Source organism: Canis lupus, chromosome 11 (genome assembly GCF_048164855.1).
Source record: "Canis lupus baileyi chromosome 11, mCanLup2.hap1, whole genome shotgun sequence".
Lineage (NCBI taxonomy): Eukaryota > Metazoa > Chordata > Mammalia > Carnivora > Canidae > Canis > Canis lupus.
The window spans coordinates 37087462-37112195 of NC_132848.1; the positions used below are offsets into that span (position 1 = coordinate 37087462).

General features: G+C 51.9%; 1 protein-coding gene across 1 annotated transcript in view; it reads right to left on the minus strand.

Moving 5' to 3' along the window:
* Positions 1-2543: 2543 nt before the first annotated feature.
* Positions 2544-24734, minus strand: part of SH3RF3 (SH3 domain containing ring finger 3) — a 353925-nt gene continuing 331734 nt past the window's right edge. The window contains exons 10-11 of the mRNA XM_072842672.1: positions 12771-13105; positions 2544-5913 (exon numbers count right to left, since the gene is read on the minus strand). Of these exons, the coding sequence (XP_072698773.1) occupies positions 5745-5913; positions 12771-13105 (504 nt within the window). The 3' untranslated portion in view covers positions 2544-5744. The remainder of the gene's footprint in view (positions 5914-12770; positions 13106-24734) is intronic.

The window sequence follows — 24734 nt, forward strand, 5'->3', positions numbered from 1 at the left end:
TAAGAGAGCCATTTGGAAGGGTAATATCAATTGAAAATGAGATAAGAACCTCAACATATTCAAACCAATAAGGATCCTTATAGGATCCATAAAGACGGCGAGTGGGTCCCATGAGGCCAAGCCAGGGTGGGAGCTGGCTTGGGGAGGGAGGGATTCGGGCCTCAGCATTTTCTCTGAGCAGCACAGGCTTTATGGGGGGATGCTGTGTCCTGCCTCCACATGTCAGGTCTGAGAGGAGAAACATTTATCTCAATGTTGGAAGGGACCTAGAGATGCTCTAGTCTTTCCTTCCCTCTAGTATGAGCCTAAGGTGTGTTCCCTTAGGCATAGCTCAGAGCAGGTTGCTAATAACCATCAATAGCTCCCCCACCTATAGGACCAAGCACAGACTCTTCTTAGTATTCAAGCCCCGTCAACCACAGCTCCCCCATGCACTAATGTGAGGTCTTACACAGGGCATCAGGCCTTGTGTTGCCTCTGATTCTCCATCTATAAATAATATGATAGCGGTGCCCATCTCAAAAGGTGGTTCCAGCTGATAACAGAGTGTTGGCTGCTCAACCATCATTTTAGGGTTTCTGCTGCATTCAGTAAAGGTCAAGATATTGGATGTTGAAAGTCCTGGCTCTGCCACTTATTTAACTCAGAGCTAATATAATTTCCTAGCATCTTGATTTCTTCACCTATAAAATGAGAATAAGGACCACATTCAAGGAGATGCTATAACGATGAAGTGAAATAATTTATGTAAATAAAATATAAGTGAAAGATTTTGGATAGAATATCAGTCCCTCCCTTTGGAAAAGCCCCAGGCCCTGGCCTCCCCCACCCTCTAAAAAGCACAGTTTAGGGAGAGATTCACAGGGAGGTATCTAAGGGGCTTGGCTCCCCCGCCCATAATTGTCACACAACTCCGTGAATCTCTCCCAGATTCGCCCATCTTGTTAACAGCCAGTTGTGTGTTATCCTAGCAGCTCTACTGAGGGCTGGCTGCTCTTACACCCTGTAGCTTGCCTGGCAGCACCCAGTATGGCTCTTCATGAAGAAATTTAAATGGCCTATGGAGCTTATCTCCTGGGAAAGAAGACCCAATGGTCTCTAGGGCAGACATGCCATCTTGTAAGTTAGAGGCAGAAGTGTGCCTCCTGCTCATAAAATCCACAGGACTGAGGCCTCTGCTGGGGGTTCAGCTTACTGGTAGATGGTGACAAATGTCCACCGTGGAGGCTGAGTGGTGGAACTTCCTTGATTAGAAAGCTGTTCTCCCTGTGGGTGTTAAATCAGTAAAGGGAAAGAAGTCCTCTTTGCTTAGCGGGCATGGATTCACAGACAGAAGTTATGTGATTTCAATGTTAAAATGGCACCAGGTCCTGTGAGGTTGCCATAGCAACCTCTATAGTCAGGGTACCTCTGCCCCACAGACTTGCGCATTGTCCTGCCAGGTACCCTTGCCTGATATGTTGTGAAGGGCACTGCCTGCATGTCCTCTGTCTGCTCTTCTCATGTGCTCACTCTCAACATTCTATTCCTGTAGAGGGTTTGGGGTCCTGCTTCTGGAGTAGTCTTGAGTCTAGGTCATAGCATTCTGTGAGCTATTGGACCTGAGGCATTCATTTCACCTCTTCTAACCTTGATTGCTCATCTAGCGAATGAGGATCAGAGTTTCACTGAGGGTGGGAGGGTTATGTGAGCAAGTAGTATACTTTCTTAGTATAGTGCTGGGCCCTCACCAGACTCCCCACTCATAACCTGTGCTTATACACATTCATTTAATTTTTGTAGAAGAGTAAAATGGCTCCTTGCTAAGCTCTCTTCCAGCTCGAGGATATATGTGATAGTCAATGAATATGTGGTATGTGTCTTGGCTACGAGGACAGTGAAAGCCTATTTCAGGAAGCACCCGGACATGTTTCAGGCTGGTAGGGCAGCCCTCTGCCAGGCATTGGTGTATCAGGTTGATCTGGGACAGGCCTACTTTCCTAGAGGTTGGTGGCCTCCTGAAGTCCCTCTTGTTAGTGGATTCCAGGTACTCTCCTCCTTGTGCTTCAGGGAACAGCTCCCCACAGTCCAGGTGCTCTGAGGGCCAGAAAGACCAGGGCAGGGCTCTGAGTATGCTGGTCTGGGAGGTCAATTCCAGGCACTTCTGGAATTTATGGACTTGAATACTGACACAAAACATTTTCCCACGAGAAAGGAAGGTGAGTTATTTGCAAAAAGTCACTCCACCTTTCAGGCAAATGAGCCACTGGAGGTCCTGCACACCCACCAGTGGGTGGCTGGCTCAATACTTAGTGCCCGGATAGTGCCTCTCTGGCATATGTTGGACATGGCTGTCTTGACATTCCTGGTCTCCCTAATGGCCCAACACCCTGTGCTTCCCACATGGAAGCATTCTGCAATGGTGGGTGTGTGAGCCAACGTGCTGGCCAGCAGGGACACAGTAAGGCACCTGCCTTGTCACACTCTTACCCATTTAGGCCTTTCTGCTCGGGCCCCTCTCAGCCTCTGCCCCAACCTCACTGCTTGAATCATCCAGACACAAGACCTCTCCATGTTCATTTTTATTTAAAGACTCAGAAACACAGGCATCATAGTTTGTCATCACTGTCAATTCTTTCAAAATCACACGCTGACATTTGTGTATAACAAAAACATCGGTGTGTGTGTGTGTGTGTGTGTGTTTGTGAACTGTGCAAAGTACAAAGAACTTCCCAGCCAGGCAGCTGAACTTGTTTGGGGTACCAGAGCCTGGCATTCACACATTGAGGCTGCCAGGGAACTGGCTGCCCACTGTCTCCCCACTCCACTTCTGAGGCCCTTAGGTTGGACCAGATGTCCCTGTCACTTCAGTGCCTGCGGACCTCAGTGGTGGCTATGGACTCTATGCATTCCTCAAAGCAAGTCACTTTGGCTGCCAAATGCCACTAATAACCAAGATGTGTAAATTGCTGGGTCAGGGTAGAGTGTGAGGGTTCAGACAAGGTGTTGGTTTCATCTTAGTAGCCAAAATGAGTTTGTTCTGTAGGGCCAGATGGTGGTTCCCAGGGCAGGGTGCCGGGATCAAAGGTGCCCCTTCCTCCTTTTTCTCCTCCTGGCTCCCTTGGATTCTGTGTCTGCAGCAGTGCCTCAAATCCCTTATTCTCCTCATTGTACTTCCAATCTCTACACCAACATCTGTACTGCCTGATAGGGAAACATTTATTTAAAAAAAAAAAAAAAGACAAAATCATCACAAGGTGGTAATTCTGTTCCTGCTCCTCTCTGTGGGCTAAATGGTCATGAAGGCTGATGGGATTTGATTGAATGTGTTTGAAAACAGCCCAGAGCATGGGTGCTGATCGTGCACTTCCCTGCTCTCTGTGAGTCCCACCTGAAAGGATGTCCTGGTGATGGCTGGCCTATGGCATTGCTTCCTCCCCAAGGTCATACCAATGCCTGCCCCAGCTCTGCTGCAAAAGGAGCCAGTTGACACCTTTCAAAGGCACGGGATGCTGGCCCCAACTCTCTGCTGTGAGGGGGTGCTGGGCCCTGCTGGGCTGCTGCCTCACCCACAGTCACTAGGCTGTTCAGCGATTCCTACCTACCACGAGCATCATGTAGGCAGTGGCTCGGAGAGGAAAGAAGATCCAAGTTAGTCTATTTGTTGCTTGGTAACTGTCTTCATTTTTTAAAAAAAGGCTTTCCTTATTATCTGGAGATTTGAGTTAGTTTTGGTCTCACTGGGGAACATGTGTCTCAGCATGTTAATCCACGCACATTTTTGGTGATGGCATGATTTTAAACATGCACATGATTTTTGTGCATTACAGGCAACTAATTTGGCACTGATGGCAAATGGTTACCTTCTGGTTGTCATTAACTCATGTATGGGGCTCCCCAGGTTTAAGCCGGATTTTGTCTTTCTTTGATTCAGAACAAATTTCTCAACTCTTATTAAATCTATGCTCATCTGGAGAAGGGAGAGGAACCTTTGTCTAGGTGTGATATCACCAGCATGGTAGCCACCTGGCAGTAACAAATAGCCAAGTAACATCCCCAAATAGGAACTCTGAAAATAAACATTTGGTATTTCAAAGGCATCACATCAGGCGAGGGAATGTGTTTCTGGATTTTGTTGCATCTTTGAAAACCAGGCAATCTTACATTACCAAAGGCTAATTTAGTCAGCCTAATTTAAACTTGAGTAGTTTTGTAAAAATAAAAAGAGGGGGCTTATGAATTGTGACTTTGAGCTGATAGGAATGTATTCTTAAGGTCTGACTCTCTTGAGAATGAGACTGCCTTCTCCAGTCTGTGTCTGGGAGGTCTGGGCTGCCGGGCTCAGGAGGAGGCTCTGACGGACCCCGCCCGGGACAGGGTGCCAGGATTAAAGATGCCCCTTCCTCCTTTTTCTCCTCCCAGCTCCCTTGGATTCTGGGTCTGCAGCAATGCCTCAAATCCCTTGTTCTCCTCATTGTACTTCCAGTCTCTACACCAACATCTGTACTGCCTGATAGGGAAGCATTTATTTAAAAAAAAAAAAAAAAAAGACAAAACCATCACAAGGTGGTAAATCTGAACTCTGGTTAAAAACTGCACATTTCAGTACCAAGAAGTCATATTTTGATTATGCTAATTGTATTCATTTTCTCTAAAGCAATAAAAGGAAAATTCTGCCTTCCTAGGCTGGGGTTGACCTTCATGTTCTTTTTACTGCCACACAAAAGCAATTATAGTGACCCTTCCTTGAAATGGTTCCAGTTCTTGAAAAATAATTACCACTGTCTAGACATAGCACGGAGCTTTGGTAAGGGTTTAAAGAAATTGGTTTTTACCAAACTCCCTCCAACCACTATTTAAGTGGTTCCCTCTTCTCCACGGAGCAGTAGCCAACACTGATGTTGAGTACGTGGGCTTTTCAGAGTTTTCCAAAATTCACATGCTACGTATAAAAATTCTGCCCACTTGATATCAACTTAGATATTTTTTCTTTCAAGCTCAACCAAGTCATTACTGGTTTTACAAAAAGGCAGCACCAGATGTATGAAAAATAGGCAATGTATGACCTATTAGAAATATAGAAAGTCTAACAGCTTTACCTTAAAAAGATGTTGTAAGAAAGAAGCAATGCAAAGGGACAGTGGCGGCAAAAGAAATGTGTGGCTTATAACATGGGCAGGAAACAAAGCCAAGTGCGATCTGGCGCCTGCGATGGGAGCTGTGCGCTGGGCTGGCCCGGGGACCCCACGGACCTGGCGAAGGCCCGGGCCGGGAACACCCTTGCTGTGCGGCCGGCTGGCAGGTGACTGAGGTATATAGAGAGGTGATGGAGCAATCTGGATCCCCCACAGGAAGCCCTGGGCAGCCCATCGAGGCATCACGCTGACGCCCTGGGCCCTGGGCCCTGGGCCGCCGCCCCTCGGCAGACTCCAGGCTCGGTGGGCAGCCAGCAAGCCCGCCGCCGCTGAGCAGTCCGGCGCGGAGCAAATCAACCCGCATCAGCAGCTTCTCTTTTCAATGACATTTCCTTACAGTTTACGCAGAGGGAAGCGTTTTTGTCGGAGATGCACCCCGGGGCGCGCTCTCGGTTGGGGGCTGCGGGTGGAGGCGCGACCCTGCGTCCCTCAGCTCCCGTCCTCGTCCGGGGTGGCCTGCCGGGAGCCGTGAGAGGGACCCAGGACCCTCGGCGGCCTGGACCTCCTCTCTTCACCCCCTGGGGACCCCGGGGAGCCTCGGTGCCCAGGAGCAGGGTGTGGGGCCGGTCCTCAGAAGCTCTCCACAAAGCTGCCTGGGAAGAGTCCGGTGCGGCCGTTCCTCTGCAGGGTTCCCTTGTACCAGCCGTCCTCTCGCTTCTTGTGCACAAAGACGATGTCACCTTCCTTCAGCTCAATCTCCGCCTCACTCTGGGGAGGGTAGGAGACCACCACGCGGTACCTGGGGGAGACAGACACCATACGGGGTGAGCCTGACCCCAAGGCCTGCTCTCAGGGTCTCTCTCTCTGTTCTTCCCTTCCTTTTCCCTGCCTGTTGTAAATTGTTATAATTTGGGGCTACTTCCTCCGCTTTTAAAAATTTCTACTTAAAAAATTTTTTTTTACGACTTTTTCATTTTTTATTAAAATTTAAAAGAATTTCCCCTGGTGTCCTCCCAGAGCCCACTCCTGTGGCTGGGACGCTTCCCTCCCTCTCGCCCGTCTCAGACCACAGTCTCCCCTGGGTGGGGCAGAGGACAGCCACTGTAGTCCCGGGGCAGACACTGGGGGAGGGCAGGACACGTGGCTGCATCCTCGCCGTCTCTCTGGGGCTCACCGGTCCACGGGCCGGCCGGGACCCATGCGGTGCCCACGGTAGGTCTCCTGCACTGGCAGGGGCAGGCGAGCTGGGGTCAGCAGCACCTATCACCCCACACTCTGGTTGTGCCCCCGGCCTACAACCAGCCCAGTACATAGGAGTGCAGTGACTGTGTGCCCGAGGGGACCTGGGGGGGGCCTGGAGAGGGCCCAGGGGCCAGCGGGTATCGTGGTCAGCGCAGGGCAGGAGCAGCCTGGGAGCCTGGCGGGAGGGGTGAGGCAGCCGCTGGCCGAGGGCAGCTTCTGCTGCTGCTGTGGAGGCTGGGCAGGGTGAGTAGCTGGACTGTGGCCACGCAAACCACCTGGCGCACAGCCTCCCTGCCCAGGGTGTATACCTCACCTCCTGCTGTTGGCCTCTGGCCACAGGAGGGAACACCGGCCAGACGAATGGCCAGGAGCTGGGTGACCCATGGCCTTCAGGGTCCCCCATGAGTAGGGGAGGAGCCGTGTGTTGGTGGGGGTGCTGCTGGGCCTCAGAGGGGCACCCCCAGCACACACTGTCTGCTGCTGTCTCCTGGCAGGGGAGGAGGGAAGATGTTCCCTGGGCTGCCAGCTGTTGCCTGTGCCCCCATCAGCACAACCACACGAGGGCCCCTGAAGGAGACCATTGGGTGTCCCAGCAGCTCTGTCCTGAGGACTGTCAAGGGGCTCTCTGCACGGGGCCTCTGACCTGTATGTTCTGGTTTGGAAGAAACCAGGACATTATAAAACACGTCAGCATTTCTTAAAAGTTCGGCCATAGACTGCAGGACCCGTGGGTCAGGTTTCTGGCTCTATCCTGGACCTACTGATGAATCTCTGATGGGTCCAGGAAGTAGATTTTCTACCAGTTATATGGACGAATGTTTGCCTGCTGCTGTCTGAGAGTCAAGGTCAAAGTGCCAGCAAATCTTCATTCTTCAGCCACCTGCTGACAGGGCCTGGGGCGCTGGCCCATCAGAGGAGGACTGGGAAGTCACAGCTTGCAGCAGCTGGGGTTGGTGCCCCGGAGGCTGGGGGACGATGCGCAGGCAGAGACGAGCCAGGCCCCCACTCTGGGGAGCTCACAGTCCTGGCTTGCTCCGGGCTGTGAGGGCAGGGGGCAGAGAGCAAGGTGGCTCCTGGGGCCAACCTGGCAGGCCAGCAGGAAGGAAGCAGGGCCAGCCAGGCAAGCTAAGTGCTCTGCAACAGCTGCAGGTAAGGGAGGGCTGGGCTAGTTCTCACTGCTGTCTCTGGACTTCAGAAACTGGCTTTTAGGGTACAAAGGAGGAAAGAAAAGACAGTATGCCTCCCACCCTCCTCCCAGCCCTGAAACTGTATATGGCTGCCTGCAGCCCCCCCTGGAGGACAGATGGCCACTGTGTGGATGGGGTCTGTGAGAGCGACCAGCACTGCAAAGCCTGCACCCTCCCACGCCTCTGGCAGCCAGGCTGTGTATGCGACGGGCGGGACCAGGGCTGGCCTACCTGTGGCTCTCTGCTACCCTCTACCTCTTCTCCAGACACCCACCTCCCTCTCTTCCCCGAGGAAGAAAAGGCAAAGAATAACATGATTCCTCAGACTTCAGACACAAGTTTTGGCTTTTGCCTCAACTGCCAGATGTGAAACAACAAGCAACTCTGAAAATGTAATTTGCTAGAAAAAATAGTAATTTGGTGCTTCTGAGCAATTCAATGATTTAATGAGCCCAGATGGATGATGTGGGCCTTATGCTAAGAGTTGGGCATTTAACGTTTCTGTCCAGATCATTCCAAGACTGAGCTATTTTTCCTGATAGTCCCTGTTATAGACACAAAGGGCCACATGAACAGTTAAGGACAGCAGCTCCTCCCGGGCTAGGACTGTGGTGTCACCAGTCATGAGACAGCCCCGTGCTGAGTAAAGGTCATGTCAACCACGGATCACTTCCAGACACAGAACTCAGGAAACCAGAAGGCTGAACGTCACGATGAATTCTTACTCCTGCACCTTGCAAGTAGCTTTACGTGTGAGGTGTGGAGTGTCCTCAGCAAATGTGTCATCTGCAACTCCCTGACAACGTGGGTGCCAGGGGGCACTCCAAGGGGCAGGCTCTTCGGAGCACTTGCTTCTGGGCTGTTGAGGATGTGTGATTCCCAAGCTGGTAGACTGTGATCATGGCAGAGCAGGGCCCTCTAGGAGCCTGGAAATAAGCGTATGTCTTCATCTTGAACACTAAACTCCACCATCGTCACACGTATTATTAGTTGCCTGTTGCTGCTGTAACAAATTTCCACAGAATCAGGGGCACCATTCAGCATAAATTTCTTACTCAGAGTTCCTTAGGTCAGACATCCAATCCAGTCTCCTACCCTGGGTTCCTTCTGGAGGCTCTAGGGAGAATGCACTTCCCCCTCCGTAAGCTCCTAGAAGCTTCCTGCATTCCTGGCTGGACACTCCTTCCTCCACTTCAAAGCCAGCAATGGCCACTGGAGTCCTCACTGCATCACTCTGACCCTCTGTGCTGCCTTCTTCTTCTACCTACAAGGACTCTGTGGTCACACTGGGCCCAGATAATCCAGGATCATCTCTCCATTTTAGTTCCAGCTGGTTGGCAACCTTATTCTGCCTGCAGCCTTCATTCCTTGAGATCATGTGAGGCCACACAGTCATGGTTTGGGGGATTAGGGCATAGACATCTTTGGGAAGCCATTATTCTGCCAACTATGACACATAACAGATCAAAGCCAAACATCTCTGAAATCCTAACAAAGCCAAACAATTCACAGGCTGGTTAGAGGTGAGGATAAATATATTCAGTGTGTGAGTACGTGAGAAAAACGACTTTCCAATCAAAAGTGGAGGAGAGGGTGCCAGTCAGCACCGGAGGGGTCATCACGTTATTCTTATGTATGTCACACCATTGCACATTATTACATATATTATTTCATATATTATTACTGTTCTTTTTTATGCATTCATGATTTCCTAGGTTTGGATCCATGTGTTTTACAAATATTATAACTACAAATAGATATTAATATCTGTACTTTGTATGTGGGGGAATGGGGACTCGAAGAAGTAAGACACCTATTTGGGTGAACTGGCTGGTAAGTGGTAAGCGTGCCCATTTCTCAGAGCCACTGCACAACTTCCCCAAAGTGTGAGAGCCAGGAGGGAGGCATCCAGAGGCTGGGGCAGTGGGACGGCTGGCTCGAGAAGTCCGCCACACCTGCCCAGGCTCGGCACATCCCTGCCAGGGAGACGAGGCATTAGACAATGGCACTGGGTCCAGTGACTATACCACTCTTATGTATTCCCGAAGTACCTTCCAGAAATGTGATTCCCTGCACACTGTCCATAGGGCATAATATATCCAGATGGCCCAAAGATTAGGTTTGCAAGGAAGACTTAGTAATGGGCACTCTGGTTTACACATTAGGCCTGTGGTTTTGGTGCCTATGGGTCTCCTGAGGGCTGGGCCTGCCCCTGGGGAGCTGACTTGCAGGCCTGGCCCCATGGGCCTGGGGGTAGCTCTCCAGGGTTTACTCTCCTGGGTGGCCTCCCTCCAGCCCACACTTCCTCCCTGTGGGAGCAATGTCTTCCTGAATCCTCAGGGGGGAAATGGAGAGACCTGAGGGAGTGTGTACATAGGAGACACCCACACGCAGCAGCCAGAGACCAGCCGCTCCACTCAGGGTGAGGGAAGCCCCTCCTCAGCATGCCGGTGGCAGACACCTCCTAGGAGTGTGAGCCCCGGGTGCCCTTTGTCTTCCTTTCACCGTGAACTGTAAGGTGGCCTTGCACACGCAGGCACTCTACAGACCTGTGGCATCTGCAGCAGGGAGTCTTGTTACAGCTGCTCCCCTCCAGCTGCAAGCTAAGTTTTATTCAGGAACCTGCAGTGCTCTAGGCCAAGTGCTTTCTGGACCTGCCCCAGCCTGGAGATGAAGCCTTTGCATTGTGAAACCCTTACTCCGACCTGCTGGGGCTCCCCAGGACATGAGGCAGCCTATGGGCTGTACAGGGTGAGGGAAGGGGGCATCTGGGGGCTTATTAGGCAGTCGTTGGTTTCAAGCTGTATTTTGAAAACTCTCATCACTAATGAGCTGCACGGCGTGCTGGGGACAAGCAGGGTGCCAAGAATCTCTGGGTACAATAAGCCCTGATTAGATGGAATATTCACAGAATGAGAGTAATTCTCTGAACTTTCTAGTTAATCAGAGACTTTCATGATTTTTTAGAATAGGTCTTTTAAGACCTTTTATTAAGGCGTCTGGAAGTTGAGGGATGTGAGGAGAACAGAAACCCAGGGGAGATATGAGAGCATGTCTGAAATACCTAGGTCTGTCCTTCTCAGGAGCCACCAGCTTTGTGATCCGAGGCAAAGGGACTGGGAGCCACATTCAGAAATCACAGGCAGCTGGTGGTTGGTCTTGTGGAAGGAAGAAGGTTCTGACATGAAAGAGCCACACAGTTGGAGGAGGCTCCCTGGAGGGAAGGAGAAAGAGAGAGAGAAGTGTGTACGTGTGTGTGGTGTGTGTATGGCATGTGTGTGCACATGTGTGGTGTGTGTGTGGAGTGTGCACATGTACGTGTGTGTGGTGTTTGGGGGGGTCTCTGTGTGTGTGCGTGTGTGGTGCGTGTATGTGTGCATGTATGTACCGTATGGTGTGGGGCATGGTGTGGTACGGTGAGCCCGGTCTCCTCGGGGCTGGGGATGTGCAGAGGGGAAGGCAGCTCATGGCAGTGGGCCCTGCAGTGACTGAGTCTGCACAGCAGGTGTAGGTCAGACACACAGGGCCGTGGTCACCTGTGGAGCACATGTAGGCGTCCTGGTAGGGCAAGATCCATGCAGTTTAAAGGATAGAGACACCCAGATCCCTCGGTGGGCAGATGATACATTGGGGCGACAGCTGACTGTGCTTCTCAGAGCGGCTGGGGAGCCCTGGGTTCAGTCCCTGGCTCAGCTGCTACCGAGCTGTGTGGTGTTGGGCCAATCCCTTAGCCTCTCAACAATCCTCAGCTTCCCATCTATGGGATGGGATGTGCTCTAGAGCTCCCATGAAGGCGGAGGTACCAAGCACAAGGCCCTTGGAGCAAGGTGGGACGCTGTGGGCCCAGCCTGGGATTTGGGGCTGGCACCACACCGCCTGCAGAGCGTCTGAGTGGCACGTCACCCCTGCTGGCTCTCGCTCTAGAAGTGGGCGGGAGCACGGCCCTGCTACGGCTGTGTCAGGGACCCCCAGGCCCTGCCACATGGGGAGCCCGGCGCCCGAGCCCAGAGCACCAACCCGGCCCCACGCCCACCCACCAGGTCTGCCTGTGGCGGTCTGTGTGGCCTGAGAGCCAAGAGTACCACCATCGGTTTTTTAAATGGTTGAAAAGCAAATCAAAATATGAATATTTCAGGACACAAGAAAATCACATGAAATTTAAATTCCCGGGGCCGTAAGTGGAGTCTTACCAGGAAACCCACACCCACCATTTCTGTGTTGTCTGCAGCTGCCTTCCCACTGTCACGGCCCAGCTGAGTGGTGGCAGCAGACCCCATGACATCTGCAGCATCCACCATCTGGGCCTTGACTGAAGAGGTGCATCTTCCCTCATCTACACGGAACCTCGGCCAGCCCGGCCTTGGTGCCAGAGGTCAGTGGGCGCTGGGGATAGCGGTGGCCTTCCCACCCCAGGCACCAGGGGATGCAGGAGAGGGCTGGCCGACATCAGTGTGGCAAAACAGGGCAAGGATCCTGACACATGCCAGGATCGCCTGCTCAGGAGGCCACTCGCAGTCTTACCACTTACACAGTGCTCGCTTAGAAGGGAGAGCTCATTCCCTCTCCGTGCGGTGCCCTCTAACCCTTATGTGAAGCTCTTGAAGGACCCGTCCACTGGGGGTGGGGGGGACACCAGCCTCCAGCCTTGGTAAAGTTCAACACCTAAGGCTCCTCAGGGGACCCAGTTTATTGCTCTGTACAACTCTAGGCTTAACTGTGAAATTCCTGGTTTTGGTAGAAAAGCAAATAAATATTGGCAATTTTGTGTGGTTCAACCCAAAAGATTATATACCTTGAAGCCAGATTGGGGGTGATGCTTTCTAATGTTAAGGTGTCAGAGCTGCTTCCGGGGTGGGGCACACAGACCACGGGATCAGCCTGGGGGTTCAGTCCAGGGGTTGAGGGGGTGTGGTCCCTCACCAACGTCATTGCTCACTCTCTGGGCTCAGGACCCCATCAGTGCCAAATTTCCTGACGAATCTCTTGCAAATCCTAAACTCAGGACCCCGGTGGATTCAGAATGTGAAATATGTTCCCTTCTTTCCCAAGTGTGTTTTATCTGATCCTTACCAACCAAGCTCAGGAACCGAGCAGATGTGGGTAAGAGGGACGTTTGGTCAATTTAATCTGAAGATCCCCTTGTCACTGTTCTCCCCAAATGGCTCCCATCTCGGAGACTAGCCTACACCAAGGTTCCAGAGGACGTGAGCCCTGCCCCCACCCTTACCTCTCCCTGGACAAAGGCTTGGGCTCCGGACGGATGGCAGCCATGGAGAGAGGTGCTTGCCTGGAGGGGGATGAGGAGAAGTTCAGATCCAAGGAGCCTGCCTTTCTGTGCAGCGGCTCCATCCCCACAGCACCCTGCATCTCACTCTCTATGGGGCAGGAGCCTGCCCTGCCATGCATGGACAGCGAGGACACTTCGGGCCCCACGGCACCCTGGAGTGAGGTGTCTGCTGCCACCTGGGCTTCGTGGGTTGGAGAGATGGACGGTGGGGAGCGGGATTTCTTCTTGGTGGAAGCCCCAGCGAGAAGCTTCAGCAGCCCACTCTTCTTCTCTTTCTGGAAAGACACACAGAATTGAAACCCAGTGGGTTAACACCCCTACGTTATCAAGTGGTAAGGGAAGTATAATCTTACTTATACAACATATACAACATAATCTTGTAAAGCACCGGTGCAGGTGCCCAGAGCAAACCCAGGAGGCCTGGGGGCAGGCGGAAGGCACTGATCCCAGGGGAGGAAGCTGTGGGGGCGCCCTTCTCTACAACATCCCCCCTTGCCATCGAGGACCACCCCAGACTGGCACCCTCACTGGCTGAGTCAGAGGGGCCAACAGTCAACATGATTTGGTTCTCGTTACCCAGGAGGGGAGTGTAAGCATTCTCCGTCAGGATCCTGAGATCCACTCCTTCGGCCCTTGGGTTTATAGAACCAAAGCCCATGTGTCCTGCACACATCTTTGGAAACTCTGGGCAGCACTGTAAGCACACCTTCCTCTGCACATAATTGACTGTACCACATGGGAAACCTGAGTGTTATGTGTGCATGTACGTGTGCAAGCGTGTGCCCTGCATATATTCCCTGAGAAAGTCATGTGTGGGCGGGAAGGACCACTTGTCCCAGAATCCAGGGCAGCTCCCCAGGAGGGCGTCCCCTTCGTGGGAAACATCCCGATGAAATATCTTCACCTAGCAGGTGGCTTTGTTATTTTAAGAGGAAGGGCTGCTATGGGATGTGACAACCTTCAGGTAATGGCCCTTCACACACAAAACAAATGACCTGGTCAGAAGAATCTGCCGCCACAGTCACGAGGCCATCCATACGCTGTCCCACTAGACGTGCAGAGCTCTCCTGCACCAGAGCTCGCCCCCAGCTCTCACGGAGGATTCCTCATCACGCACCACAAAGTCCCCCGCCGGCGGGACGATGGGCAGAGTCTGTACTGGAGATGCCCTCAGTGCACCCTCACGTCCTGGGGCTCAGGGCAAGCTCTTGATGGGTAACGGAGAGACAGACCCAGAGAAGGGTCCAGCCGTGTCCTCGGGTGCCCCGGCCCAGCCACCCTCTCTGCCCTGAACCCTTCGTATCACTGTCAGCAGTCGGCACGCCGGCCTCCCTCAGCTTGTGCCAATCCATGGAAGCACATGCAAGGAAGCGTGTGAACGCTGCCACTGAGTGATGTATGTGTGTGAAAGAGAAAGTGTGTACAAGTGCTTCTAGATCAATCCAATTGCCCTGGAACTGGAGTACTTGTATGGCCTTACTCGAGTTTAGTTTTCTTTTTACAGATTTTATTTATTTATTCAAGAGAAAGAGCACTCAAGAGACAGTAAGCACGAACAGGGGTGGGGGGTGGAGGGCAGAGGGAGAGGCAGACACCTTGCTGAGCAGGGAGCCCCACTTGGGGTTCAGCTCCAGGACTCCGAGATCATAACCTGAGCTGAAGGCAGACGCTGAACCAACTGCACCCCCCAGATATCTCTAGAGTTTGGTTTTCTAATGTTTTGGGGGAATCAGGTGGCAGGGGCTATGGGCACATGGCGTAGAACACACGCAAGTCTGAAACTGTAGCCACTGAGTCAGGGATGGCCACAGAAGAGTCTGCTTTGGTCACTGGGCTGAGCAGACCCGGAGCTGGGCTGACAAGATTTCCTCTTCCCACCTTCCTTGTCTGCATGGTTAGAGGCCCCTGGGGATAGCGGGCACGTATCAAAGGATGTGCACGTCCTTAAGCTAAGCCAGTAACACTTTAGCCTGAACGAGTCCATGTTTTTCTCCACTCTTAGCATTGATAGTGAAAGAAAGAATGGAAGCGGATGTCCTGAATACTGTCCCTGGTGAGGAGTTGCTGGCAGGGCGAGCAGACTGGTGGCAGCAGGTGGGCGTAGGGTAACATGGAGAAGGGAACCCCCCGTCTGTTGATGATGTCCTGCTTCCACAGGCATCAGCGCTGGGACACACTTAGGAGAGCTTCACGAGTGTGGCCACGAGGGGGCGCAACACAGCTGGCTCAGAGGCATCCTTGTCTCCCAAGTAGCAGGGGCTCCCGAGCCCACTACCAAGAGGTGCTGGCCGCTGGCCATGTGTGTCCGGCTTCTCATGACAACAGTCTGCTCACCCAAGGCCACAAAGGGGAGGGCCCTGGAGGTGGGCGGGGTGGTGTCTGACGGTCCCCGGCCCTCTGGGAGCTCCGGAAGGCTGAGCCTGCCCAGGGGATCTAAGGAGCCATGTGGACCCCCACACCAAACACCCAGACACGGTTAGGTCAAGTCTCACGAAAGCTACGTGTGATCAAATGTTCACATCCCAGGTACTAATCCAGTGGGATGGCGAAGCTGCAGACTACAAGCGAGAATAATTTAATCTACAGCCCTGACAGTCTACCCTGAGCAATGCTGCCAGCGCTGTGGTCAGAGGGGCCCTGCGTGGGAAAGCACCGCCACAGAGACTGTCCCCATCACCCCAGACAGCACCTGTCTCTCCTCCATTCACAGCCAGCGTCCCTGACCTCTTCTACATGTGACATAAAAGTGGAAGGAGACAGAACGAGGATGTGCCCAGGGCTAGCGGGGAGCTGCCTCTTAGAGTTTCAGGGGTGAAACTACAGCCCTACCTGAGACACCCTAGCAGGTTACAAAATAAAAAAGGAAGGGCCGAGGGCCCAGTGTCAACTAGCATGACAGCTCCTGTGGGTCACATGGTGGTGTCCTTCTGTCTCATGGGCAGAGAAGAGGTTTGGCCAACAAACGCCCTCTTGCAAGGCACCACTGAGGGACAGAAAGCCCTGGAGCTGTGGGCCGGGCCCCGGTGAGTGTGCTGCAAGGGACACAAGACAGAGCCACCGGGCTACGGAGCAGGTTTGCAGGGAATTCTGGCCTTAGTTGTGCTCTGGAAAGAGGTGCAGGAATGTGAGGGGTAATTTTCCTGCCTTAGTTCTCCACGATCAAATATGACAGATCATTCTCTTAATTTGACTTTGGCAAACACGGATATCACGACTGGAAAAAGCCTCTCCTTTGCCGTCCACGACAGAATTCTGCTAATGCCTTAAGTACCGGGGGATTACAAATGGCTGTGGAATTTGGTGAACTAGCAATTCCATGCACACAGAATTCACAAACATGTGGGTAGGTGTTCCAAGCCCTTCCCCTGGCGGTGGTCCAATTTTGGTGACACAGGTAAGAATCCACTCATGAGACTCTGAAGGTGGCAGGGAACAGACTTGCCGATCAATTTTAGGAGCAACGCCATGGGACAGTAAGAAGTTTTAGAGGACACAATTTCAGGTTAATCTGGACAAAAGGAAGATGGATTTGTTGGGGTTTCTTCTGGGACCAAGACTAAATTAGGGACTTTCCTGAGCCCAGTCAGGTGCAGAGAATGGTGATCCTGCAATGGTTTTGGGGGCGGCCCTTTCAGGTATGCTGCCAGAGTCCCTGCTGCCCTGCACAATTTCCTGCCTGCGTCTGCACCTCCCTCTATGGCCTGCCATCCCTTCTCCAGAGGAGGAACACTTTCTATCCCAAGGCCACAGGGCAGCCATTTCAGCCTTGTGGGGGACCCTGAACAGTCTGAGCTGTGGGAACAAAAAGCCTCTCTCTTTCAGTCCTGGCATGTGGGGGGCACATGTGCAGGGAAAAGTACCCTCACCTTCCGTCTTCTCCCAATGTGAGTGATGGGCTACTCCCGTGAGTGAGAGAGGCTCCCTTCACAGTGCTCCACACAGGCAGCAGTCCCATGCTGCCTGGCTCCCCTTCCTCTGCCTCTGGAACACACAGGAGCACAGGGGCAGCCCAGGCCAGCCTCAGGAAGGCCCAGCTCCATGTCCTGGCTCTGCCCACACTGAGCAGTTAAGATGACAAATGGCAGAGTGCTTTTTAAACTACGAATGCATGTCACAAATATTTGATTGTGTGGCTCTTTTTATGATGTGTTTATATGATGTGTTAATTTTAGGTTCTTGCAAAACACCCACCACCTAGTTAACTCCCAGTACACTTTTGTTAAATGAAGAAAATCAACTTCATTTCCACCCGAGGCAAGTGTCTCACTGTTAACCCTTGAGAGGTCCCACCAGTCAACATGGGGTCTCTTGGCTCTCCAACTTTGGCTACAAAGAACCAGCTAGGGAGTTGGATAAGTATAATGCTGGCCCCACCCTCAAAGATTCTAACTCAGCAGGTCTGAAATGGGGACAAAAGAAGTGATTCCTGATTCAGAACCCAGGAAGGGATCAATTACAAGCCACCGGTCATGTGTGACCTGCTAATGATTCCAGAAGACTACAGATAGTGCTGTAAAAACCCAGAGAAGGGACCAGCTTCAGGGGAAGGTGATGAAACCAGGTAGTTCACTGAGCACCTACTAAATGCCCAGCCCAGGGAACGTGCATGGGTTTAAAGCTGTGCTTGGGAGTGCTGACATGCACGGTGTGCGGATTCTAAGCTGAGTGTCTGAGCTGTCCACTAGCTCCCAGGTGGGGCCACCTCCCTCGGTGCACTTTGAGGGGCAAGGCTAATGTACTAGTAGAGGCTCAGCAAGCAAGGCTGGCCACACCAGGCAGAGGAACAGGCTCGAGCCAACAACTGCTGGCACCAGATGAGGTAATTCCAGAAGCCCCGCCTCTCAAGATACACATGTAGTTCTGAAAGCCTCCCTCAGCATTCTCATGTTAGGGAAGGAAGAGCTTACGAATTGCGTTAAAAAATTTTATGTGTATATGCACACATGCACACTAACACATACGTACACACACACCCTAAAATAAAGTCAAACCGTACTTTAAAAGCACCATCTGAAAACCTAACATTAAAAGAAGAGATATTTGAAGGGGTTCATTCATTATAGGAACATCATAAAACATCTTATAAATAAATAATAAAATAATAGTTTTTGTTATGATTAAAATAGGGGCCTCCCTAGGGGCCTTAATTGTTTTACAGAACATTAAATGTAAAAACTTGGCAAAAGGAAAAAGAAATTTAAAGCTTAAATTAAGAACTGCTGCCAGTTAAGAGTTAACCAAAAAATTATGGGAAATTCTCTGTGAAATTATGAAAAGCCGAAGGGAATAGAATTTGATTTATAAAATGTGGCATTAAAATTTTCAGGGATACAACTCATTTCACAAAAATGAAGTAAACCTATAAATGTGACCTATAAGTACCACGTTGTGTTTTTGTTTTTTGTTTGTTTTATCAGGTTGTCTCCCTCGTTAACCTACGTTAAGGAAGGTGGCCATGGCATAGCTCCTCTCAAAGAGACTCTTAATTCTTATTTTGTGCAGGGAAACACTTAATAAATCACTGGCCAGGCACACAGCGAACGCTGGGCCACCTGCAGTGGCCAGACTTGACAGTCTGGGAAAACCTCAGCTGGAAGAATCCCCAGTATGATGCCAGAAGATGGGGACACGCTCCGTGCGAAGTCAGAAGGCTGGCTGCGACCTCTTCCTTTGCAAACAAAGGATCAAACACAGTCACACATTTTCCCTCTGCATTTGCGTGAGCTGAGGCCCAGGAGACAATGGTCGCGTTCAGATCATGTGTGGACACTGAGGAACCTGGTGGCATCTGCAGGCCGAGGGAAGCATAGAAATATTCCTTGCAGACTGTTACTATTAGTTACAGGGTTGGGGGGTGGGAGTGGGGGTGGGGAGGGGCAGGCACAGGAGGGAGGCTCCAGGCAGCATTTCGCTTTTGTGATGCACTCTTATTTGTTTGAGTCATTATGTCAAATGTGTATCTCTTTTAGTTTAATGGGGGAACCATAATAAAGGAAAAAGTTGCATTCTGTTGCTCTGAACATAATGGTCCTAGAGGTGATAAACCAGGGGGAATTTTTGCTGTTAGCTTATGGAGGAGGTGGTTTTGTAAGAGGGGACAGTTGGGGTAGCCTTGAGGGCTGGGCTGATTTGATTGGATACGGTGAAATGGGTGGGCTTGGGGGTGAAATGGTCCCACTGAGGGATGAGAAGGTGTGGAAGGAGCAGATGAGATGCCTGGGAGATGAGAAAGGCAGGCGACAGCATATCTTGATGGCCATAAGAACAAGCTGAGGGGCTGAAGTCAGCTTGGCAGACGCTAGGAGCTGCAGGGAGCTGTGCTGGAGGCGGAGGTGGAGGAGAGGAGGAGAGCAGGTGAGTGAGTGACTCTGGTGTGGCCAGGTCAATGGCATGTGGCCATGGCTGAGGAGCCTGCGTGGGGACCATGGGACTACAGACAGTGATGATGACAGCCACAGGGCACTTAGGGGGAAGGTGATGCCAGCTCCTGCCAGCTGGAGACAGGAGTTGGGGCACGTGCGCCCTGCAGCCAGGAACTTGCTCTGTGCCGGCATGGGCACTGCAGGCTCTGGCTGACACAACCGGCGGAATGATCAAGAAAGCCAAATCCATGTAGGAAGAGAGCCAAAGAGTTCTCAGGAGCTACATCAATCCACGGTCAGCCAGGAAAATCACATTGCAGGCATCGGTGGCCTCCAGGATGGCCAGAAGCTTGGAAAGTGGGGGTGTCATCCTCACGCCCCTTAGATTGACTTGCAGCTGCCTATTTAGGAAGGAGCTGGTGAGACTAAAGTGTGGTCAGAGGCCCGATGCACATGGATTTGGCATGACAAACAGTGCCGGGGGCTTCAAGGAGCCTTTAGGTTCAAAATAAAAAACCAAGGGACGTGGCGCATCCTTATCTTCATATACTGAGTCTGGCTTCCAGACAGCCAGGTACACTTGGAAACCTTTTGATTAGAAATTTATGTTTGGAAAGTTTCCTACTGGAGATGGGGAAACAGTAATTAAAAGCTATGCCCTGGTAAAATTTTGATGGGGAAAGGCACATCTTTGCCTGAAAACATAGTTACTGTGAGAGCAGAGAAAGGGTTATAACAATATAAACGTGTAGTGCTCTTCATAAAGGGTAGAAGAATAGAGGAATATAAGATCTACAATAAATAAAGAGGAAGAGGTTAACAAGCTAATTAAAGGAGACAGAAAAACTGTGCATTTAGCTATTGGCTATTTTAGACATTAAAACATCTTCAAAAATACTGTCCTCAAACGACCAAAGTTGAACATTGATTCCTGAAAAAAATGCAGAAGGGAAGCAGCAGATAACAATGTGCCAATCTAACTGTGCTTTCTCTAGCTTTTGTTTTTGATGGGAGAGATGCCTGCTCCAGTATGCTGCTTCTCTCGCTCCTCCTGAGGACGGAAACCATTAAGTGAAGCCTTTGTTCAGTGTTCTGCCCATGGCACTGTGCTGGGCACTCTGAAAAGGGAGCCGAATGGGCAGAAGAGAAAGTGGGAGTTGGTTCTGGGTCCTTCAAAGCAGAGCCACAGGCACTGTGACAAAGACAGCAGTTTGTCAGGATCAGAAACAGAGGAAGAACACTGAGGAGCTGGGCCTGGCGTGGTTTGGGGCCACCAGCCAAGTTCAATGCAGCAAGAAAGACCTCCTGAAGCAGAGGATACCCTCTTCCTGAGGAACTTCCAGATGGCACATCATGACCGCCTTGAAGATGGAGGGAGCTGGGTGGCACTGCATTTATCAGCTGACTGATCGTGAACAAGTTACTTGACTGCTCCTAGAAGTCACTATGAGCTGGGCCCCAAGTCTTGGACATCATCAGCTCTGAGATTCTTAAAACAACCCAGTAAAAAAAACACAATCTCCGAGATTCTAAACAACAGACCCAGGGTAATCAACCAGAAAGAAAGTTGCACGATCTGGATTGAGGCCCAGGACTCGATTCCAAATTTTAATGCCAGCTCTACTGCTTTGTCCTGAGAGCTAAGGCACGGAATCCCAATATGGCACCAATAAGTGGGAGGCCCCCCGGCCATGCCCTGCCGAGGTTTTCATGGTTTAAGTCACTTCGTGGATGGGCACTGAGGTATTTACACAGAGCAGTGATTACAGAACTCCAATGAGGACTACATGATGGTAAAACAGGGGGTTGGCCAGTTACCCCTCATGAAACAGCCACTCTTTGCTCCTCTGGGCTGCTTCTTCAGGATGGGGCACTGCCAGTACCCTCAACACTGGTGGGGGACTACTAAGGATGGCAGGGAAAGCCCCTAGCGAGTGCCCAGCACACAGTGGGCTGTCGACAAGGCCTCTCAGCTATGGTGGCGGTGCATGCCGGCATCTTCATCCTTCCTCTGGCCCCCAGCCAGCTCGCATTCCTGGGAGCCATGGCCGACGTCACAGGAAGGCTCATGCGTCCACTTACCCACCAAAAGGAAGATCGAATAGGACTCAAGGACCAGCTACATATCCCCTAGCCTCTGGAAGCCTCTTGTGCAGTAAGAGGCTGAGAAAGATCCTCCGAGTCCCTGAAACGATGCACTCAGGCTCCCAACTGGAGGAAACACCCTGGTGTCTACTGAAGGGCAGGAATGTTGTGAGAAGCAAACCGCACCAACCATATTGTTTTCCCTTGTTTTGTTCACACTCAGCTTGCCGGGTGGAAAGCACCAGGTGCCCTTTTCATTTCTTAGAAAACACAGTAAATAAATATGGTGACAACATGGTGGGGACTAGAACTTGAGTGCAGAGAGACAGCACAGAGCCGCCTCAGCCAGGCTCTGGTCACCCTGGATGCGACCTGTCCAGGGCACCGGCCTTCCTCATCAACTCCCCGCTGAGCAGGGCCTCTCGTGGGCTCCTTGCCTCCGTACCATGTACCATGGTTCCTTCCCCTGCCCTCTGCACAGCTGCTGGATTCTCCCCCCGTCCAGGACACTCAGGGACTTTGTCTCCTGCTTCACTCTAGAGTGTCTCCTGCCGAAAGCTTTGACACACGATTGGCTCTTCTGTGGTGAAAGCATCTCTAGCCCCAAGGTCTCAAATGAGCTCTAGGTGTTTTATCTGCAACCTCATCTAGACATTCTTTTAAGATAGAAATCCCACAAATAAAACCATCAACAGATGCCTGAAGCTCTGGGCCAGAGGGCGTGCGCACACACACACACACACACACACACACACACACACACACAGCAGATGTGAGCCCTCAGCACCAGCGGCAGGCCAGTGCCCTGGCCTCCGAGCCACGGGTCCTTGTCCTCCTCAACACAGGGCAACGGCTCCAGGGCACCCGGCTGCTAGGGTGGGGTCCACAGCCCACGGAGGCTGTTTCTCCAAACTTGCAAATAATGGCAGCCCACGCTCATCCTCCCCCAACCTCCTTGCTCATCAGGCCCGTTCACAGGGCCCCTTTCCAGAGGCCTGACTCACTCTCTGATTTCCTTCTCAGTCAGGCAGGCAACCGCACCACTGTTTTACACAGGAGGACAGACAGCTCAGCCAAGAGGCAGGGGGGCACTGACCATGTGCCCGGCGTCTGGACACCATTGGTGTGTTCGTGCACCTTCTCTCAGCTGGCTTGAGCTGCTGTAACGAAACGCCAAATATGGGGTGGCTTACACAGCAGCAGTGTATGTTCTCACAGCCTAGAGGCTGGACATCCATGAGCGGGGCGCCAACATCGTCAGGCTCTCGGCGAGGCCTCTTTTCCCGGCGACACATGTCCAGCCTCTCACCGAGTCCTTGCGTGGCTGTTCCTCACTGCAGGTGCATGCAGAGGAAGCCAGCTCTCTCTTTCTCTTCTTCTAAGGCCACTAATCCCATCATGGCGCCCCACCCTCATGACCTCATCTAATAATTAGCCCCCAAGGCCTCATCTCCAAAGGCCATTGCACTGGGGCTTTGTCATATGAATTTGGGTGGCAGGGGACGTAAACACCCCTATATTCATGTCCTTCTCGTGCAAAATTTTGTCCATAACAAAATACCAGACTATACCCAGACACTAGCAAACTTCCTTTCTTGCAGCCTACCAGCTGGAGGTCCGCGGTTAGACGGCCAGCATGGTGAGGACTGTCTCCCTGCTTGCAGACAGCGCCCCTTCTCGTGTTGTCACATGGCCTCCCCTTAGGTGTGCAGGTGGAGGGAGGTCTCTCTCTCCCTCTTCTTCTATGGCCACTGATCACAACCTGAGGGGCCCACCCTCATGACATCATCTAACCCTCATTACCCCCCAGACGATCCACCTCACCCTGGGGGGTTAGTCTTTCACTTATGAATTTTGGAGGGACGTGAACACTCAGTCCCAGACAGTACTTTATGTAACACAGCTGTTATAGGGGTCACAGTCACCTGATTCACAGATGAGGAAATTCAAATTCAGGGAGATGAAGTGGGTGGGATTGGGCTTTGGATCCAGGTCTTGACAGTGAATCCCAGGCCTTCTCTACCTGTCACGCCACCTGCCATTCCCACTGCACTTGATGAATGAGCAAATGGAGGGAGGGTTTGTTATTCCTTCATCACTGGTGTCTTCAGGGCCTCTGGCCTCGACCCTCTCATCCCTGATCCACCCCATATCCCAGGGTCTGGCCAAAGTTCTGGAGCATTACTTGTGTCTGCTGAATCTAATCAGGCTTCACTTACTGCCCCTGACAGTCACACCTCCAGGGCTGGACAGGCTCAAATGCTCCCATAGGTCCCACAGTTCCTTGAACCAGCCTCCATGCAGTGAAACTCTCAGAGTGACAGACATTGGATGTCATCTCCAGATCTAACAGAGCCAACGTGGGTGGGGCAGTGGAGTCACATCACAGGGACAGAGCCCTGGCATCCCCGATTCCTGTCCTGATTGTTCTCTTTCCTCTTGGCCCCACTGCCACCAAAGCCTTCCCCAGGGAGAGCTCCTTGCACGCACCCCCAGGTCTTAGGCCCAGCCCAGGGCAGCACCCCACCAAAGTGCTGAACAGGGGTCAGAGCCTGGTCGGCCTGTGGCAGCCACACAACCAACTTCTTTGGTGTGGGCCCACGGTACTGTCACTCCACACAGCAGGTGAGGCCAGGGTCATGGCATCCTGGGCAGGTGTGGCCCACCATCAGTGGGTGCTGAATGAAGAAAGGACATGCATGGCTTGGAAGATATGCATCAGGCTTGTTGGGTGTGCACTAGGAAAGGACAGGTCACAGGGCACTGGGATACTCATTCTGAAGCTGAGATAGCAGTCTGAGACTCCAGACAAAGATGGGAAAGACGGGCAAGGCAGCAGAGCAACAAAGAGCAGGACACAGACCGCCTGTCTACTCCAGTCCAACTACCTACCAGCCATACACCTTGGACAAGTGCCCTAAAGTTTCTGTGCTTCAGAAGTGGGGTAACAGTAGCACCCCCCACAGAGAGTTATTATGGGGACCAAATGGAACCATGCATGCTATATGCCTGACACCTGGGAGATGCATGCTTGTCTGCAGTCATAGTCACTGTCACTGTCCATGGAGATGTTGGACTCAAGGCCTTCTTTCTGCAAGAATAAGTCTTGGTATGAATGACACGTGTCATTTCATAGCTGCTTTTTACTATGTTGGAGAAGAAAATATGACCCCTCAGCCAAAGGAACAGTGCAGAATCTGGTCTTTCCTTCTGAATCAATGGTCCTCTCAAGTAGCAATGTTGAAGTCACCCTTCCTACAGGCTGTGGTGACAGGTCTGGCCCAAGGGGACATACCACTTGTGCAGCACTGAGCTGTAGAGGGCTGTCAGGTCCACAGAGCAGTCCAGGCCCCTCTCCCTACTATTAAGAAACTGACAATCTATTTCAACCGAAAAACAAGGAGGCAGGGGGTGTGTGTAGGTGCCCAGCACTGACAGGTGGCAGGCGTGGACGGGG